Source organism: Rhamphochromis longiceps, linkage group LG15 (assembly GCF_057381845.1).
Source record: "Rhamphochromis longiceps isolate RC_006_pf linkage group LG15, R_longiceps_female_GT1.1, whole genome shotgun sequence".
Lineage (NCBI taxonomy): Eukaryota > Metazoa > Chordata > Actinopteri > Cichliformes > Cichlidae > Rhamphochromis > Rhamphochromis longiceps.
Window position 1 is genome coordinate 5,965,883 of NC_140571.1, and position 21,310 is coordinate 5,987,192.

Sequence of the window (21,310 nt, forward strand, 5' to 3'; positions counted from 1 at the left end):
TTCTAGAAATATAATTGGGCAATCCAGTGTCAACAAGGAATGGGCTAAAAACGCCCCTGGGCTGCACATTAGAGCTTTGAAGCTTTTTTTTTTTACTGGATTTATTTTAACATTGAAGCTTACTGTCCCAGAGTCTGATAAGGAAGACGCGGAAATCCCTTCTGTTTGTCGCAGAACAACGTGAAATCAATGTGATTGAATAATCATATTAATACGGGCACATTCCCGTGACAACAGTTTTAATAAGGTACAGCTTCACAAATTGCACATGTAAAAGTATTCGCAGAGCAAAGACTCTATAATAAACATGCTTTATTTGAAGAAATGGCGTAGCGCTTGCGGCTGATTTGAAAGCGAAACGGAAAATAACTTGACAGCTTTATTCTTCTCGCTGCAGACTGCGGTATTTAAGGCTTAGAGAGTAAAAATGAAACATAAGAGCAGAAATGAAACTTCAGATCAGCAAGAACAGTGTAGGAGTCCTGTTCTATGAAATATTAAGAGCAACTACTGTTGTGAAGTTGTTTTGCTGCAAATAGAACGAAATAAGGAATAAAGTTGCGTCTAAATATCGATATTATTTGTGACTAAAACGCAAAGGGGAAACACAAAGACAAATATGCGACAAATATGTGTATTTGTATGCGATTAAAAAACAAACAAACAGAAAAAAGAAACACAAGCAAAAAAAAATTTTGGTCCTCGGAGAGGTCCGAGGGACCTTCCAGGACAGGTGACGCTATTTTCTGGAGAACATCTCCGGAGCAGGTTGGGTCACAAGTTACCATATACCTCGGTAAGAAGCGAACCACGTTCGTAGTACAGAAAACCCAGTTAGCCAAAATTCAGGAGGAGGTCTGCATTGACTGTAAATCAAAATCTTGCTGACTAGTACCAACTCGGATTACGCCTGCCAGTTTCTGTGGATGCAACTTACCATGCGGGAAACCGCGCTTTAACGTGTTTATCACATTTTAAAAGAAGAAATTCTGTTTTATTCAACGAGAGAGCATTCAAAATGTGCGAAATGCGATATATACCACATGAGTAAAAACATATAGTTTCATATCACCCGTAGCATCAAGCTGTAGTGTGTATTTATTTATTTATTGTTTTCTAAATGTTAAGATACGCGGTGGTGTCTGTTCCCCTGATTGGATAGCAATTCTATGCGGGCCGTCCTACCGTTACCTGCAACTTCCTGTGACGCAAGCTCCTTTGACATACATATGTAATGAACTTCTGAATTACAGACAGTGTGGAGGAAGTCTGCATTGACTGTAAACATCGCAAAGGTTCATATAAAGCGCGTAGGTCAACAGGAGAGGTTTACCAGCACAAAGAGAGAAAATACTATTAGCAGGATTCGTGACTGTAACAGAGAGAGGCACGTTACAAGCTAGCTAATGGTAGCTAAGACAAACGTTATCTGATATTATCATTTAGCAGTGATCCATCAGCTAGATAAAACGCTTAGGTACACGTTTCGGAAACGTTAAAGTAAAGGTTGTTTGGGGAAAAGCTGAGAAAGACAGAAAGACATCGAGAACCTTTTGGTGTGCTTTAGATATTATTGATGGACTTCATTGCTGGATGCTTAGGAGGTAAGTCACTCATCACTTCTGTTCGTTTTTACCGTGTCAGATACCCACTGCGGTTCCTGATATTTGTCATGGTAGCAAACCATCAAAACACTGAGCAGCTTAAAAAAACTATCATACATAAAAACGTGTATGTAAAACGTATTTAAAAAATATGATTATATACTCTCACTCTCTCACACACACTCACACATCTATCTATCTATCTATCTATCTATCTATCTATCTATCTATCTATCTATCTATCTATCTATCTATCTGTGTGTGTGTGTGTGTGTGTGTGTGTGTATTTAGAAACGACTACTGTGATGTGTGTGCGTGTGTAAAAAATGTATATATACATTTAAAAAAACTAACTTACTATGATGTTTTTGTTTGTTTGCATGCACACACATAATGTGTGATTATATGACGCACGAAATATTGTAGTTTAACTTTCACTAATGGTATGACACTGAAGTTTGCTTTCGCTTCTAAGAAACTGCATTACTGAGCCTCATTTTATTAATGCCTCTTCCACCGATTGATTGGGTTCATTTATGGATGTAGATGTGGTTAACTCACTTTACTGTGTTCCAGAATTATTATTCAGTAGCTTAAATTAACATGGAACATGTGCTTTACAGGCCCAGATTACGCAACATTCAAAGGCATGCTGAAGAGAGTTTTAGAGAGTGTTGATGCTCAGAGAGGTGGCTCTGAAGAGGCGATGGCAGTAGACTCTAAAATGACACAACTGCAGCAAGAGTTTTTGAGCTTCAAAGACTGGTCAAGTGGGCCATATGGGTTATAAAGACTGCTTTAAATAGAAACATATGAATAATAAATGAATAGCTACATATGAATTGCAGGATATCTCATGTGTAATCAGAGAGTGCCTCTCTCAGGGTTTCCTATTTTTGCTTCAGTTTGCTCCAGATTAAAACCAAATGATTATTCCAGTATTGTTTCATTGTCTGTAGGTGCGGCTGGAGTGTTGGTTGGACACCCATTTGACACAGTAAAGGTAGGTAATAACAACGTTATTGCCATTTTTTCCCGTTTTTTTTTTCTTCCCCCCCACTCTCTCTCCTTGCATGTTTTAAAAGTGAAATCAGTTGCTTATAATGTGTAAAACATGCATGATTCTAGTCTTCCAGTGTTGAGGTGATCATTCCAAACATCTTGTCTTTCAGGTTAGACTGCAGGTCCAGAATGCTGATAAACCTCTCTATCGTGGGACTTTCCACTGCTTCCAGTCCATCATACGTCAGGAGTCGGTATGTGGATTTCTTTAGTCGTTCATTTTCTTCATATTATCCAGTGCAGGGTTGGAGCCTACCTGAGCTCTCATAGGGAAAGAGGCGGGGAACATGCTGGACAGGTTACCAATCTATCGCAGGGCGTGCAGATTGCTTTCACAGATCAATCTAATGCTAGTATGCATTATAATATGATTACAGAGATCATAGTTATATATTATAGCTTATATAATATATATAACTTGCTTGTTAGATTAAAGTCAATAAAGTCAAAGTGACGTGTAGACTTAAGTGATGCTTGATTCTTTTTCACACACTAACATAGGGATGGGTATCGAAAACCGGTTCTTGTTGAGAACCGGTTCCCACTGTTTCAATTCCCTGGAATCGTTTGCCATTTTTGCAAACGATTCCCTTATCGAATTCAGTCGCCACGAATGACGTCACCACGTTGCGGAGCGTCATTTACCTGGCAGGAAACACGGTGCCTAAGCGGCTCAAACGCTCAAAAGTTTGGTTATACTTTACGAGAACGGATGACAACAGGGCAACTTGCAATACTTGCAAAGTAGATACTTCATTTAAGGGAGGAAACACTACGAATATGCAAAAGCCATTTGTTCACAAAACACGTGATAACCTTAAATGAATGTCGTGTTTTTAATTCCGCTCCGGACTCGTGAATCTCAACCAGCAGCAGCGGTAGCGTTTGCACGTCCTCTCCCGTTAATGCAGCAGGTAAATAATCAACTAACAGTGTATATTATGTTAGCGCGATCTGCCTTATTACAAAACCTGCCATTACTGTGCATTTAGGTGACCATGATGAGAGAGACAGACAGAGTCTGGCTCAGATGCTGGCAGTTCTCGCTGCAGTCTTTTTTCCTGGGGACCCTGTGACACCCCGTTAAAGAGCCGTAGGCTGTGGATCTCTTAAGATCTCACTGTTGGGTTTGTAAGGCCATGTTACTCCTAAATTTCTATCTTATTCAAAGAGAAGATAAAAAACAAAGTTCTGAGCTAATCGACCTTAGTGTTCTCCTTTTTTAAAAAGAATCGATAGGAGAATCGATAAAGAATCGAATCGTTAAACAGAATCGAAAATGGAATTGGAATCGTGAAAATCTTATCAATACCCATCCCTACACTAACACCAGGCAGTGTTAGGAGAATCAGAGTGGGTCATTGTCCAAAGGTGCACTTTCTCACGTGTAAGATTTGTTATGCAAATGCATGTTATCAGTCTCACTGTGGTACTGCAGGCTGCTTTATCATAGGGAATGGTATGTAGAAAATAATTAACTGCCTTGAAAGATAAAGCAACTTATGGCTCTTGCCATCACTTTATAAGATGTAATGTAGGTGTTTTTTTCTGACCCTTCTGGTTCTCAAGAGAAAAAGCTGTTCAAACTGAGATCAGGGAAGTAATGACAAGTGTAGATAAGTTCCTCATTGTGATGAAGGAACAATATATTATAGGTCTGGGATATGAAAAAGCTATCAAGAATACATATAGGCTTTAATTTATAGTGTTAGCTTGAAATATATGGGCTTCTGTGAAAACAGAAAATGCGAGTTAACCTGTTTTTTATTTTTTATTTTTAATGATTATTAAAATTATTATTGGATATTAATGCTATTTAAAATTAAGTAACAAGGAAAAAACAGAAACTGTTTAATTAAAACTCTTTTTATCTTTTACCCTGATTTCATTTTATCGTGATGTGTTACTGTATGTCTTATCTTTCACGCTTACCACAGGTATTTGGCTTGTATAAAGGCATTGGATCCCCCATCATGGGCCTTACATTCATCAATGCTATAGTGTTTGGTGTTCAGGGAAATACAATGCGATGGCTGGGGGAAGACACCCCAAGGAACCAGTTCCTTGCTGGTGCTACAGCAGGAGCCATCCAGACTGTGGTCTGCTGCCCCATGGAGCTGGCCAAAACCCGCATGCAAATGCAGGGTACAGGGGTAAAGACGGGCTATAAAAAGATGTACAAGAACTCCTTTGACTGTTTGCTACGCATTTACAAACACGAGGGTCTGCGAGGTGTAAACAGGGGCATGGTTACTACACTTGTCCGTGAAACACCTGCCTTCGGGGTTTACTTCCTGTCGTATGATTTGCTGACTCGCAGCCTCGGCTGTGAGCCAGATGCCCGCTTTTTGATTCCCAAACTGCTCTTTGCTGGGGGTATGGCAGGCGTCACGTCTTGGGTCTGCAACTATCCCGTAGATGTGATCAAATCACGACTCCAAGCAGATGGGATGGGTGGTGTGAACCAGTACAGCAGCATTGCTGACTGTATCCGGCAGAGTGTCAGAAAAGAGGGTTACATGGTGTTTACTCGAGGCCTCACTTCCACACTGCTAAGAGCCTTCCCTGTGAATGCTGCCACTTTTGCTACCGTCACCCTCTTCCTCATGTACGTACAAGGTGAGGACAGAGGGCCTAAAGACTGTGAGCCGGCCCCGACACAGACAGAGGAGCAGACCCGGCCCACCAACCTGTGACAGCATACAGTGCTCATCCTCAACCCAGGCACTTTAGAAGAATACAGCAAAACAAAATATATATTCAAACTTTTTGTTACTCTGACTTGGTTTCGCATCACATCAGCCATTCCTTGTTTTGAATCCAAATATACTTGTACTTTATATCAGCACTTTTTATTTTCTATGGAGCAAAAAGGAGAGCAAAACATCTTTACTTTTAGCAATAATTTAAGTTTAGTGTTTGCTTCTGTAGATGCAGAAGTTGATATACCTCTAATAAGGTGGGGGAAATAGAAGCTGACAGATTCTACAGCTTTTGAAATGACCTCATCCTTTGGATTATTTTGTATAAAAGAAAAGGATTTGTTACTTAGCCTCAAACCTGACAGTATGGCTAGATTGTGTGTATGGTATAGGCACTGGAAATTAATATCTCTATTTACATATATCTTCAAATTTGCAGGGTTTATTTGGATTTAAATATTCCAGAGAATCGTTTTTTAATGTATATCTAAAGAATTTCTCCTGCCTTATAAAATGTTTTTTTCTTTGTGTAAGGAAGCTAAAGCACCTGAAGTGTATCCTCTGAAGATTTGGGTGAGTAACAGGGAACCAATGTAGCGTGTGATAAGGGTGCACAACTTTTCACATTTAAACTGCTTTCAAACCAAAAACCATCACAGCTTCAGTCTCATCCATTGCACGATTAGCCCGTGCAGCACATGCCAGTATGGATGCAAGCAAAAAGCATCAGGTCTAACAGCTCTTCAGGGATCGAATGAAAAACGTATGGGTGTGAATCGAGGTTGCGGTTGCCGTTTTTGTTTTATTGTTTTGCCTGTGGGTGTTGTGTTCTTCCAAATAATATCAAGTTTTATTATTGTTACTCACTGCTGCGTTAAAGGTCTAGTATAAAACCTTGCTATTTTGTTTGTCATTATCTTCTTTTTAAAGGTGATTTTAAGTGTGTGCCTGATATTCAAGGCCAGATATTCATGCTGGGGCACTTTAAAGAAATCTGCTAGAATTGCATTTCTGAAACCAACAAATAACACAAGATTGAGGATGTTCCTTATTTTCTTGACCATTCATGTTTAACGTGTGAATGTGTTACTGCAGGCATGCGGCTTCTTGTTTTTACTCTAGGTCAGGGATCTCAAAGTCATTTTACATTGAGGGCCACACGCAGTCCACTTTCATCTTAAATGGGCCGGACAAGTGACACTCCACTTTCTGTTTAACTGCGCATTTAATCTATGAGATATATTAATATGAAGTAAAGAAGTGCAATTTCAACAGAACCTCTGTTTTTCTAAGTTGTAAATGTGCAAAATTACAGAAAACATTCTGGTAGCTCACTGAACACACTGTACTGTATTTATAAAACCTAAAGCTTTCATTGATTAAGAGTTAAGTATTTTGGGGGAGTCTTTCAATGATGCTTCACTTAAACAGAGTTGTGTTGTGGTGGCGGTGATGAATGAAAGCATGATTGCCATGTATGCAAAAGTTGCTTTTGTTTAACTCTATATTCAACTTCTCAAACAGCGACTGGTATCTGTGGCTATAAAGTACATCTGAAGCATATTACATGACAAATATTTAATTTATTTAATCCAGCTCTTTAAAAGATACAATACTTACAGGATATAATTCTGATAATGCAGGATTGTTTTGAAGTGACTGGTTAAATATATATTATATATTTTTTATTCTAAAGTAATAATGCAGTGCAATGCCTTGAATGACCACGTTTAAGTTTAAACTGTCTTTAATCAGTTTAAGGTACCTGGTGTATTTTCACAAAAAAGCTGAGACGTGATATTTTTGCCATGCAGAACCTATTTGTCTATTTTGGCAGTAAAGATCTGTACAACTGGGTAAATAAAAATAATTTCAATAGTTGCTTGTTTCTTTTATCTCAGTCTTCTTAGTCAATGCAGTTTTTCATCTTTACTTCACACCAACAGTCACCTCAAGATACTTTATACTGTAAGGTAAAGACCCTACAATAATAGATTCCTGACAATCAGACAATACTGCTTGTGTGTCTGTAGCTCTGCGATTAGCACATATGCATTTTCTGAACAGTAATAATCACACCTCTTCTTTACTTGAGTTGGAGATATAGATTTCAAGGGCCAAACCCGATTTGATCAAAGTGTAGTTGAAATACTACTACATTAAATACAACAACAAATACATTACACATTCTTTCAGGCTTCAGTGTTGAATTAAAAAACAACGACAACAACCTGCATTTACACTGACTCGTCACTAGATGACAACCTACCTTTGTTTTGAGAAGTTTACATCCACTCATCTGTGCGTGAATGTTTTCTTTTTAAATTTCTTTGAATTGTTCTTTTTTCCAGAAAAACTAAAAAACGAGAATTGGGTGCACAAATTTATTTTGGGATTTCTCTAATCCACAATAGATCAAGAGTATACATGCGGGCTCAAATATATACAAATCCTCCCCTAAATCTTTAATAAGTGATGCTGAAGGTCACAGCTAGACTGGCCGTGGAAAATTCCGGGCAATTGCCCGATGGGCCGATGGTGATTTTTTTTGTAGCGGTATAAACAATGAAATGTGGTGGATTGGGCAAGGAGGTCGGATACACCCTCCCCCTTGCTTGGGCAAGGGCGCTGAAAGCAGTCTTATCACAGTCAAACAGAAGAAAATAGTGTGGAGGTGAAAAGGAACGTGATTTGTCCCGTACTTCAGCTAGAATGAAAAAAAGACACAGTGCTTGAATTATTCTGTGTCTTCTTCTCTCAGTCTTTCCCCTCCCTCTCCTGTTGCTACTGATCAATGATCAGCTGATCAGCTTTTCTGACGCAAGTCCCGTGTTTTGTTTGTTTATCGCCCACTTTGCGTCAGAAAGAGGAAACCAGCGGATATCGCGCTAAACAACACGTTTAAGTTTGATAAGCTGTTGTTAGAATTTATTTTATATTACTTTCTAGTATCAGCTGATGTTTGCTGGAGCCATGTCTGTAAACGCTGCTGGTCCTAGTATCGGTTTTGATGTCTTGTGAGAGGAAAATATGAAGATGAAACCAGGAGATGTCCTTACTGAGCTGAGCAGGTGATGGAGAAACAGGTTTATCTTTTAGGTGACATGAATGAGTTGAAGGGAAGTTATGAAATGTTTCTGAGAGACAAACAACACCTTCTTAAGGTGTTGTTTGTCCTTCTTAAGTAGCTGACAGCTAGTAACTGTGCAGGGGCGGGTCTAGCAGAGTTTTGCCAGGGGGGCAGGTAGGGCATTAACAGGGAAAGTGGGGCACAAAGAAATACTTTTCTTTCTTATTCTTATTTAAAATGTCTAGCTTTTATTAAATAATTATCTGATGTAAAATGTATAGAAATCATTCATATATGCCAACAAGACTGTTTTTTTTTTTGTTTTGTTTTTTTCATTCAAAGCCTTTTTATTGTTTTTCCTATAATGCCTGGTGGGCCGGTCTCTAGTCAAAATGCCAGGGCCAATTTTTGTGGCATTCCAGCCCTGCTGAAGGTTCAACAAAGTCAATAAAGTTGACAGGGCTGATGCATATTAACTTTTTAGTGATCGTGATTGAGTACAAGTTGTAGCGTCTCTTTGCTAGCATGAAAAAGGACTGGTTTGACCAGAACAATAAGAAAGTGCAAGGAACTCTGTGAAGATCTAAGGCAAACAAGTTAGAAAAGGTCCCTTTCATTTCTAAACAACTGTAAATTCCAAGATCATCAGTTTAAACAATTGCAATTAGAAGTTATTTGGATGTAACTTTGCCAAGGTTATAGGGCCAGACTTTCATCCTTTTATGAGGAAACTGATTAAGATGTTCAGGAACTACACAGGAACCACCAAGGCTCAATCCTTCAATAAAAACATCCTGAAAATGTGTTAAACCTAAAGTGTAAAGAGTAGAAGCTACAGATATTTGTGTAAAAATATAGGGAGTAAAATTAAAATGAAATACTCAAGTAAAGTACAGATACCTGGAAATTCTCCTTAGGTATAGTAATGAAGTATTTGTACTTCATTACTTTGCACCTCTATAAATCCAGCATCTGTTCCTTTAGCTAGCAGACACATTGTGCAATAAACTCTGCAGAAAGTTTGTGTGTTTTCCTGATATTTGTTGCTCTGCTTGCACTCGCTCCTCTTCTGCAGTGGTAGTTGGATGCTGAAGTGCCACGACCACAACTTATCGACATCAGCACTTAAAACGCTGTTTCAAATCCCTCCAGTCCACTTTAATGCCCGAGTGTTACACTATAAATGACACATAAATCATGCAGTGATGGATATTTTCATTTAAACTTTCACATTGTTTTTCAAACTATATCTAAACTCTAACCGATTACCAAATGCAGGGAAAATTACATCTTAGGATAACAACAAGAAGAGAAGTTGAACTAACTGTCTGACACTGAGGGCGACACAAGGTTGTGGATGAGGAGCTAAAACTTGAACAAGGCATGTGTGCAAATAGTTACACTGTAGTAAACCATCATAAACAGTTTTGTCACATCTGTTTAACAAAACCAAACCAATGGCTGATAAAAACTAGCACTAATACAGCATTACAGAATAACATCTGTATATTTATTTACTTGATAGTTAAGTAGAATGTGGTAGAAATTTCATATTAAAGGTATTTGCATATTTTTTTTATCCAGAACAGATCTACTTACACCATGGACATAAAAACAATAAACAAATACATAAAACTAAATGAAAGCCACAGTTTAAGAGTAACAAGGGAAGCAAAACAACTAAAGACACAAAATTGAATACAAAATAAAACACACAAAATGCACACTTGTGATGTTATAGTTAAAAACACAAAACAAAACAAAAACCTTGGATGTTTTCATTTTTATTGACCTCAGTCGACACTGTCATGAGTTCAAGTGTGAACCAGAATTCATAAAAAGTTAGGATAAGAGAATCTTAGTGCTTAGATAATCCAACTGCATGGATTACATCCATTACCAAGGAAAGCCAAATTGTGCAGAGTATAATTTTATTTCTTTTATCTCCACCTGTTAATCCATTCTTCTCCTGTACTCATAAAGTATTTATATACTATATAGGTACTGAACACACTAAATTAAATGTAAATGTTCAGAAATTAGAAAAAAGGCTGTATTACAGCGTTCTACTGAATTCAATTTCAGTTGAAGCGCAATGACAGTAAACCTGAATTTTTCGTGAATAGATTCACACACGGGATGGTTGGTAATGTCATATTATTATGTGGCTGCTGCTTTTATCTTTGATCAGAACACATACAGTGGGGCAAAAAAGTATTTAGTCAGCCACCGATTGTGCAAGTTCCCCCACCTAAAATGATGACAGAGGTCAGTAATTTGCACCAGAGGTACACTTCAACTGTGAGAGACAGAATGTGAAAAAAAAAATCCATGAATCCACATGGTAGGATTTGTAAAGAATTTATTCATAAATTAGGGTGGAAAATAAGTATTTGGTCAATAACACATCAGAGCTGCTTTTCCACCATTTCTGGACCCGCACCAGTTTGCATACAGGGAGAACCGGTCAACTGAGGATGCGATCGCCATAGTGCTGCACACATTATTGAAGCACTTGGAACACAGGAACACCTATGCACGGCTCCTCTTTGTAGACTACAGCTCGGCTTTTAATACCATCCGGCCATATAAACTCCGTCCCAAACTCCACCAACTGGGACTCAACTCCTCTCTGTGCAACTGGATTGTGGACTTCCTCACTAACCGCAGACAGAGTGTCAGAGTGGGTAAGAACACCTCTTCCACCCTTGTGGTCAACACCGGTGCCCCTCAGGGGTGTGTTCTGAGCCCTCTGCTATACACTCTCTTCACCCATGACTGTATTTCCTCCTGCGCGTCCAATCTCATTGTTAAGTTTGCCGATGACACCACAGTGCTCGGACTTATATCCAACAACGATGAGACAAACTACAGGACAGAGGTGCAACAACTAGAGTCATGGTGCCACGACAATAACTTGGTCTTAAACACCAAAAAGACCAAGGAGATCATTGTAGATTTCCGGAGGAAGGGTCATAACAACCATCTGCCTCTCTTCATTGGCAGTGAGGCGGTGGAGAGGGTGAGCAGTTTTAAATTCTTGGGGGTAACTGTGACCGAGGACCTGTCCTGGGGCAACCATATCACCTTAGTTGCACGGAAGGCCCAACAGCGCCTCTACTACCTGAGGAGACTACGGAGCGCACACATTCCCAGACCTCTGATGTTGAACTTCTATAACTGTGCCATCAGCAGTGTCCTGACGCATGGATTTCTAGTGTGGTTCCCCAGCTGCACCAAGGCCGACCAGCAAGCACTCCAGCGGGTGGTGAAAGAAGCTGGCAGAATTATTGGAACAATTCTGCCAGAGATTAGTAATATCTTCCCCACTTGCTGTCTGAGGAGGGTGCACAGTATCCTGCGGGACCAACATCACCCTGCGCGCCACCTTTTCCACCTGCTGCTGTTTTTTTTTTTTTTTTTACGGGTTGTACGGAAGCCCCAAACGCAATTTCATTGTTCTTTGACAATGACAATAAATAATAATAATAATAATAATAATAATAACAAAAATACAACTCAATACTTTGTAACATAACCTTTGTTGGCAATAACAGAGGTCAAACGTTTACTATAGGTCTTTACCAGGTTTGCACACACAGTAGCTGGTATTTTGGCCCATTCCTCCATGCAGATCTTCTCGAGAGCAGTGATGTTTTGGGGCTGTCCCCGAGCAACACGGACATTCAACTCCCGCCACAGATTTTCTATGGGGTTGAGGTCTGGAGACTGGCTAGGCCACTCCAGGACTTTCAAATGCTTCTTACGGAGCCACTCCTTTGTTGCCCGGGCGGTGTGTTTTGGATCATTGTCATGTTGGAAGACCCAGCCTCGTTTCATCTTCAAAGTTCTCACTGATGGAAGGAGGTTTTGGCTCAAAATCTCACGATACATGGCCCCATTCATTCTGTCCTTAACACGGATCAGTCGTCCTGTCCCCTTGGCAGAAAAACAGCCCCATAGCATGATGTTTCCACCCCCATGCTTCACAGTAGGTATGGTGTTCTTGGGATGCAACTCAGTATTCTTCATCCTCCAAACACGACGAGTTGAGTTTATACCAAAAAGTTCTACTTTGGTTTCATCTGACCACATGACATTCTCCCAATCCTCTGCTGTATCATCCATGTGCTCTCTGGCAAACTTCAGACGGGCCTGGACATACACTGGCTTCAGCAGCGGAACACGTCTGGCACTGCGGGATTTGATTCCCTGCCGTTGTAGTGTGTTACTGATGGTGACCTTTGTTACTTTGGTCCCAGCTCTCTGCAGGTCATTCACCAGGTCCCCCCGTGTGGTTCTGGGATCTTTGCTCACCGTTCTCATGATCATTTTGACCCCACGGGATGAGATCTTGCGTGGAGCCCCAGATCGAGGGAGATTATCAGTGGTCTTGTATGTCTTCCATTTTCTGATGATTGCTCCCACGGTTGATTTTTTCACACCAAGCTGCTTGCCTATTGTAGATTCACTCTTCCCAGTCTGGTGCAGGTCTGCAATACTTTTCCTGGTGTCCTTCGAAAGCTCTTTGGTCTTGGCCATGGCGGAGTTTGGAGTCTGACTGTTTGAGGCTGTGGACAGGTGTCTTATACAGATGATGAGTTCAAACAGGTGCCATTCATACAGGTAACGAGTGGGGGACAGAAAAGCTTCTTACAGAGACGTTACAGGTCTGTGAGAGCCAGAGATTTTCCTTGTTTGAGGTGACCAAATACTTATTTTCCACCCTGATTTATGAATAAATTCTTTACAAATCCTACCATGTGGATTCATGGATTTTTTTTTCACATTCTGTCTCTCACAGTTGAAGTGTACCTCTGGTGCAAATTACTGACCTCTGTCATCATTTTAAGTGGGGGAACTTGCACAATCGGTGGCTGACTAAATACTTTTTTGCCCCACTGTAGAATGAGAGACAAATGAACCCAGTCTCATCATGCTATCTCAGTCTGATAATCTAATCTTTTATTTCCAGGATCTTAGAGCCTCTTGTTCCTCTTTCCACAGGTGTAACTGGGAAAGATTGTTCAATATTTTAAGAACGAGTTTATAATATTACATTTCCATGTGCAAAAGATTTTATCTGCTTCCTCACTGTATAAAATCTTGGCACAAAAATAGAAACTGATTACAATGCTGTACTACCAAACGGAGTCATCCAGGCATCTATATCATAGGATGATGAGTCAAAATGCATTCTGAGAATCAAAGATCTCACTGTGAAAGATGCTGGACATCACCACTGTCACTCTCCTCACATCAGCAAGCACTAATCAATCAAATCAATCAAATCACTTTTATTGTCACATCACATGTGCAGGCACACTGGCACAGCACATGCGAGTGAAATTCTTGTGTGCGAGCCCCACAAGCAACAGAGATGTGCAAACACAACAACACAAACGAGCAAAATACAAGAATGGCCAACCTGAAACTAATAAATATATGTACAATATATAATAGTGTATGCATTTCTGGATGTGTATACTAAATATTTTCCTACGTGTGTGTGTGTGTGTGTGTGTGTGTGTGTGTGTATACACATTTTTACAAATTAAATAGTAAAAAAAAATAAATAAATAAATAAAATAATAATAATAATAATAATAATAATAATATATAAAATATACAGAGTTGAATATGTGCAAAACAAGTGGCATTTATATACAGTGTGGAGTGCATAATGTTGAAGTTCCAGTAGTGAAGCTGAGGTGTCTATGACGTGTTCAGCAGTCTGATGGCCTGATGGAAAAAGCTGTCTCTCAGTCTGCTGGTACGGGACCGGATGCTGCAGAACCTCCTTCCTGATGGAAGCAGTCTGAACAGTTTATGGCTGGGGTGACTGGAGTCCTTGATGATCCTCCCCGCTTTCCTCAGGCACCGCTTCCTGTAGATGTCTTGGAGGGAGGGAAGCTCACCTCCAATTATCCGTTCAGAGCACCGCACTACTCGCTGGAGAGCTTTGCAGTTGTAGGCGGTGCTGTTGCCATACCAGGTGGTGATGCATCCAGTGAGGATGCTCTCAATGGCACAGTGATAGAAGGTCCTGAGGATGCGGGGGCTCATGCCGAATCTTTTCAGTCTCCTGAGAAAGAAGAGGCGCTGCTGGGCCTTCTTCACTGTTTTGTTTGTGTGTACTGACCACGTAAGATCCTGCAGTTTCCTGTCCAGCTTCGAGGGAACGATGGTATTGAATGCTGAGCTGTAATCTACAAACAGCATCCTCACATACGTGTCTCTCTTCTCCAGGTGTGACAGGGCAGTGTGTAGTGTCAGGGCTATGGCATCATCAGTGGACCTGTTGTGGCGGTATGCAAACTGTAGAGGGTCCAGTGAGTCGGGTAGTGCAGAGCAGATGAAGTCCCTGACCAGCTTCTCGAAGCATTTGCTTACGATGGGGGTCAGGGCTACAGGTCGCCAGTCGTTCAATGAGGAGATGGTGGAGGATTTGGGTACAGGGACGATGGTGGCCATTTTGAAGCAGGCTGGGACTACAGACAGAGAGAGGGAAAGGTTGAAGATGTGCGTGAACACTCCAGCCAGCTGAGCCGCGCATGACCTGAGGATGCGGCCGGGAATCCCGTCCGGACCAGTAGCTTTGCGTGCGTTCACCTTCCTGAAGCACTTCCGCACATCCTCCTCAGACACAGTGTGCGCACTGACGTCATCCGCGGTGCGCACACTGTCCGGTCTCATGGTGTTCGCTGTGTCGAATCTAGCGTAGAATACGTTTAGATCCTCACACAGAGAGGCCGTGGTCTGCGGTGTGCTGGTTTTCCCTCTAAAGTCTGTGATCGTGTTTAGTCCCTGCCACATACTCCGAGGGTTGTCAAACTGTTGCTCCACCCTGTCCCTGTACTCACGTTTGGCTGCTTTGATCGTCTTCCGGAGTTGGTAATGTGCGTGTTTGTAGTCCGATGTGTTCGCGGAGGCAAAGGCGGTGTTCCGTGCCGCGCGAACATCTCCGTTAATCCAATCCACTAGCAACATGAAAGCCTTTTTGTAGGATAATAACAAGAAAGCCCTGAGTAACGAATCTATGCAATTAACACATTTTCTTGTTTCTCTCATAACCTCATGCCCGATGAAACATTGTCACTACAGAATATTCTGTTCACCTACCCAAAGCAAAAACATTGATATAAACAGCAACAAAAGCTGATCATTCAGACGTGGGTGCATGAAACTGGTGCTCAAATACAAGAGGACGCTCAGTATCAGATTAAGCAGCAGACTGCTTGTGATATACCTCTGACTGTCACTCTTCAAAGTCCCCAAAACAAGAAATTCAGGTGCTGGATGATTGTGGATGAGCAAGCCAAAATGTCAGTGGAGCTGTGGGTCAGGGTGTCAGGTTTGTTTAACTGTTAACCCTGCAGTAGACTCTGACATACTGAAAGTAAAAGAAAAGATAATAACAAATGTATTTTTGTAGCACTGAAAGGGAGAGAAAGAGGCTTCATCGTGGATCAAGAACCTGAACCTCTAAGTACAGATTTATTCTTATTCATATACAATAAAAAAAAAGGTTTGTTTTGCATAGGTGAATTTATAATCCTCATTTACATATTTCAGATAATCCAGCAAGATCTATATATTATTTTGAAGTTGTTTTTTTTTCTAAAACCACCATTTGGGCATTGTAAACATTGCTTTTACCAGCTCAGACACCTGTGAGCATCATCCCAAGTACAGCAAAAGACAACCAGTGTATTTCACTTTTATTTATTTATTTTTTGGCAGAAATCTGTTTAAATTATTTTTCATACTTCGCTTAAAGAGACCCAATTAAAGAGAGCTAGTTAGAAGTGGTCCGATTATAATAGTGATGATAAAACCTAGTAAAGCTGAAATAGACCAAGACACTATATCAGCATTGCTTATTTTCTAACTCTTATTCTTTAAGATTAGATGTGGTGTTAAAGAACATGTCTCATCATTGCAGAACATTATTTCAACATTTAAAAAGTACCTAATCTCTATTTTCAGACCTCAAAGGACACAATACATGCAATCATATCAATAATATGAATGCATGTGTTTTTTATTTATTTATTTTTGTAGGAATTCAGTTACTTAATGACCCATCTAACGCAATTACTTCCATCAATGTAGGTCTTCAAAGAATGTAAACTGCTAACCTGCTTTTAAAGTGAATAAATATGTCTATTTGTCTATTTGTTTAGGTGATGAATGTAGATGATGTGATGCATGCAGACAATAATCTCTCTGCAGTCTAAGACACACTGTGGGTTCAAGAGTGCGAATCCACACAATACACCTGTGTCAAACACAAAAAGCATGCTGTACAAAACAAAAGAAAACCTTTGCCATGTGTTTAATATCACTACAGGGAGTGCAGAATTATTAGGCAAATGAGTATTTTGTCCACATCATCCTCTTCATGCATGTTGTCTTACTCCAAGCTGTATAGACTCGAAAGCCTACAACCAATTAAGCATATTAGGTGATGTGCATCTCTGTAATGAGAAGGGGTGTGGTCTAATGACATCAACACCCTATATCAGGTGTGCATAATTATTAGGCAACGTCCTTTCCTTTGGCAAAATGGGTCAAAAGAAGGACTTGACAGGCTCAGAAAAGTCAAAAATAGTGAGATATCTTGCAGAGGGATGCAGCAGTCTCAAAATTGCAAAGCTTCTGAAGCGTGATCATCGAACAATCAAGCGTTTCATTCAAAATAGTCAACAGGGTCGCAAGAAGCGTGTGGAAAAACCAAGGCGCAAAATAACTGCCCATGAACTGAGAAAAGTCAAGCGTGCAGCTGCCAAGATGCCACTTGCCATCAGTTTGGCCATATTTCAGAGCTGCAACATCACTGGAGTGCCCAAAAGCACAAGGTGTGCAATACTCAGAGACATGGCCAAGGTAAGAAAGGCTGAAAGACGACCACCACTGAACAAGAAACACAAGCTGAAACGTCAAGACTGGGCCAAGAAATATCTCAAGACTGGTTTTTCTAAGGTTTTATGGACTGATGAAATGAGAGTGAGTCTTGATGGGTCAGATGGATGGGCCCGTGGCTGGATTGGTAAAGGGCAGAGAGCTCCAGTCCGACTCAGACGCCAGCAAGGTGGAGGTGGAGTACTGGTTTGGGCTGGTATCATCAAAGATGAACTTGTGGGGCCTTTTCGGGTTGAGGATGGAGTCAAGCTCAACTCCCAGTCCTACTGCCAGTTTCTGGAAGACACCTTCTTCAAGCAGTGGTACAGGAAGAAGTCTGCATCCTTCAAGAAAAACATGATTTTCATGCAGTACAATGCTCCATCACACGCGTCCAAGTACTCTACAGCGTGGCTGGCAAGAAAGGGTATAAAAGAAGAAAAACTAATGACATGGCCACCTTGTTCACCTGATCTGAACCCCATTGAGAACCTGTGGTCCATCATCAAATGTGAGATTTACAAGGAGGGATAACAGTACACCTCTCTGAACAGTGTCTGGGAGGCTGTGGTTGCTGCTGCACGCAATGTTGATGGTGAACAGATCAAAACACTGACAGAATCCATGGATGGCAGGCTTTTGAGTGTCCTTGCAAAGAAAGGTGGCTATATTGGTCGCTGATTTGTTTTTGTTTTGTTTTTGAATGTCAGAAATGTATATTTGTGAATGTGGAGATGTTATATTGGTTTCACTGGTAAAAATAAATAATTGAAATGGGTATATATTTGTGTTATGGTTAAGTTGCCTAATAATTGTGCACAGTAATAGTCACCTGCACACACAGATATCCCCCTAAAATAGCTAAAACTAAAAACAAACTAAAAACTACTTCCAAAAACATTCAGCTTTGATATTAATGAGTTTTTTGGGTTCATTGAGAACATCGTTGTTGTTCAATAATAAAATTATTCCTCAAAAATACAACTTGCCTAATAATTTTGCACTCCCTTTATATATCACTATATTCTCAGCATTGATGTGTTTGATATATTAAAAAAGATCTGCTTCCTTTTGAGATTGAAGTTTTAATCCAGTGATTTTTCTTCTGTGTATTTCCTAAACATGTAAATGTAATTTAAGGTTTAAAATTTAAGGTGCAAAAGTGTGTTTAAATCTAAAATACACAGATGATAAGATTACAAACATGGTTCAGATGGATGATAATTGTGCTTTAGGTCAGAGTCATACTCTGACATGGATGGTCGCTATTAACTTGAGAGATTTGGTGATGACACCTGGTTCGCAGTATAGGAAGTGACAGTGGCAATTGCAAATTTTGGTTTCCTCTGGACAAAGAGATTTTCTGCCTACCCACGTCTAACTGACTTAACAAAAACAGCATATAGGAAATGCACTGGTCTACAAGCAAAAAGGGGAAAACTACAGACAATGACTAGAATTCATTACAAAAAGACCTCCCCACCCCCAAATGCTGTTTGTCAAGTCTCATGCTTTAGTTCTTTTCTTGGGCCTCTTCTTCAAAGCAGGCTCCACCCTGGACCACCTCTTCTGCCCAGGTTAATTAACAGGCAGCAGCTACAGTGTTATCTGATGTGGAAACCGTGTGCAGTGGTGAGAAATAAGAGTTTGATGATCAAACTGCACTGAATGAGGTTAATACTTTATATAATGGAATAATATACTGAAGATATCATTTTTTTAAAAATGATAGGAAAGTGGACAAATTGGTGGAAAGTGGAAACATGGGGAACTGAATTAGATTCTAAATGTGAAAAAAAAAATCACTAATAAAAGTCGGCATGCACTGCATATGAGTAATACAGTTAGAACGGCAGTAATGTCATGGGTTATGTGGTGGGGCAAGAACGAGAAGCTGATACTGCAATATTAAAATATATGTGCATGCATAGATTGTCTGGGCAAAAAGGAAATCAATGTGTGGGGTATGGTTCAGCAGCCAAGTCGGCATCGTCACACCTGAATATTATTCAGGCTTGTCTCTGAGGATTTGCTTAGGGGCAATGAAAACAACACCAGTATATGCTTGAGGCATTAGAAATGCCACTGTGGCTCCGTAGGGAACAACAAACGGTCAGGTAAAGAAAGCTATCCAGCAAAAAGGTAGGTTTGTTGAAAAAAGTATCAGTTAAAAAAGGACGCAGCTAGCAGAACAAATCAAATTTAACTTTGTCCTACAGTATTATAACAGCCAGTCTGGAGCAAGTCTGGATGTTATAAAAACCCTTGGGTGATTATTAGAAAAGAAAAGAAAAGCTAGTAAAAAATCCACTGAGTTCATTTGTAGGGGCTGAGCTCTTAAATGATGAGCAGTGAGAAATCACCAAGATTTAATATATCAACTACTGTGTACTACCACACAAGAATCCCTTGAAATGGGACAGTAGACAAGCTCCAAACAGGTCAGTCAGCATAGGAAATACACATGTTAATGTTAAACAATGGCAAGGGTATTTAGGTAGTGCAACAAAAGAAAGACACCCGGAATAAGAAATTTTTGCAACTTTCAGCTGGGCAGTAGGATCAGTGATAAGAAAATGAGGCAAGAAGTGAGATAAGAAAAAGAAGAAAGTTGAAGAGATGTAAGTAGATGTTTTTAAACCAGCACATTCAACACATTCAACCTCTAAAACTAATTTTTATGTTTAGGAATGCAAGTAAAAAACTTAATCAAAGATAATAATGTGCTTTTTAAACAATATTTTTTTTAAAAATTCATTGATAGCAACAGTAATTATATTTTAACAATAAGAACAACAATTTGGTTAAAGAGCCTGGGCATATTGGTGGATTAACCATTACAGAAGCATAACACATAAAACACAGTACTGAGCTGTTCCAACATGTAAACGATACATTTTGTGGTGGTCAAATAACTTGTTAATCACTGTATGCTTTATATGTTAAGTTCCAGAATTATCTGGCTGTACAATCTCAAGTTCAAAAACACTGAAAACTGAATTTTTTAAATATTTTAAAATATTTAGATTTAGGCAAATCAGTTCCATGTTTGGCCACTCCTATGCAAATTGTAGTACTTGTTAAATTGAATTAATTGCTCTGCAAACCAGGTGGAGTAACTGGGAAGAAACTGAAGCACATGTACACAAACAAAACACTGGATTGATAACACATAAAAAGCACAACAAGCACAACAAGTCTAACTGAATCGTTTAGCAGAGTCGCATGTTCATGCAAGTGATGGAGTACAAGAAACTGACCATTCAGCAATTTGTGCCATGAATGTTAATTAAATTTGTATAGAGTGCAATGTTAGATGCAATCTAAAGCTCTGTCCCTTCTTTCTCGCACTTACACACAGACATGCATCCACAGCAGGTAAGAAATTCCTGGAGCCGGTCCTGGTGCTGCCCTATTTACATTTTAAATACTTGCAGCCAGCCCACTACTGTGTTCACAGCGCAACGCAGCACAGCTAATCTACACACCTAAGGCTAAAGCCAGGAGTCTGCGGGGGTTGAGGAGATGGTAAAGACAAACACTGACAAGAAAGGTGGCATGAATACACATGAGGAGCCTCACTGGAATTGGCTAAAGGCACTTATTCCATACAATGTTAAGTAGAAGCAAATATCTTTATCAGATTCTGAAGACGTACGATTATTTTAATGTCAAACATAGGAATGCAAGAAGTGAAGATGGATAGAGTACCTTTTCTGCCAATTGCCTGAAAGCCACTAAAGTACAGATGAAATTTAAGAGCAGACATGAAGATGTTTTAAAATGTTACTGAACTAGAACTACATAAAATGTACTTTTCAGTCAAATTTGTAATGATGTGTGTGGTGTGTGGTCTCTCACACTCTATTCATCCAAGTGGAGCCTTCCTGAGATCAAAAATCACCATTTCCAGATGGACCTTGCCAAAATGGCACTGCCACACTGTACAACCTAGGGAAGACAAAATC

General features: G+C 39.9%; 1 protein-coding gene and 1 pseudogene across 1 annotated transcript; both read left to right on the forward strand.

Annotated features, from left to right (window-relative positions):
- Nucleotides 1-1,242: 1,242 nt before the first annotated feature.
- On the forward strand, nt 1,243-7,219 carry LOC146651888 (mitochondrial basic amino acids transporter-like). The gene is made up of 4 exons (XM_085383089.1): nt 1,243-1,604; nt 2,564-2,607; nt 2,777-2,860; nt 4,604-7,219. Exons 1-4 carry the CDS (start codon nt 1,577-1,579, stop codon nt 5,360-5,362), a joined length of 915 nt encoding a protein of 304 aa, XP_085239215.1. The 5' UTR covers nt 1,243-1,576; the 3' UTR covers nt 5,363-7,219.
- Nucleotides 7,220-7,895: 676 nt separating this feature from the next.
- On the forward strand, nt 7,896-16,349 carry LOC146651889 (uncharacterized; annotated as a pseudogene).
- The last annotated feature ends 4,961 nt before the right edge of the window (nt 16,350-21,310 follow it).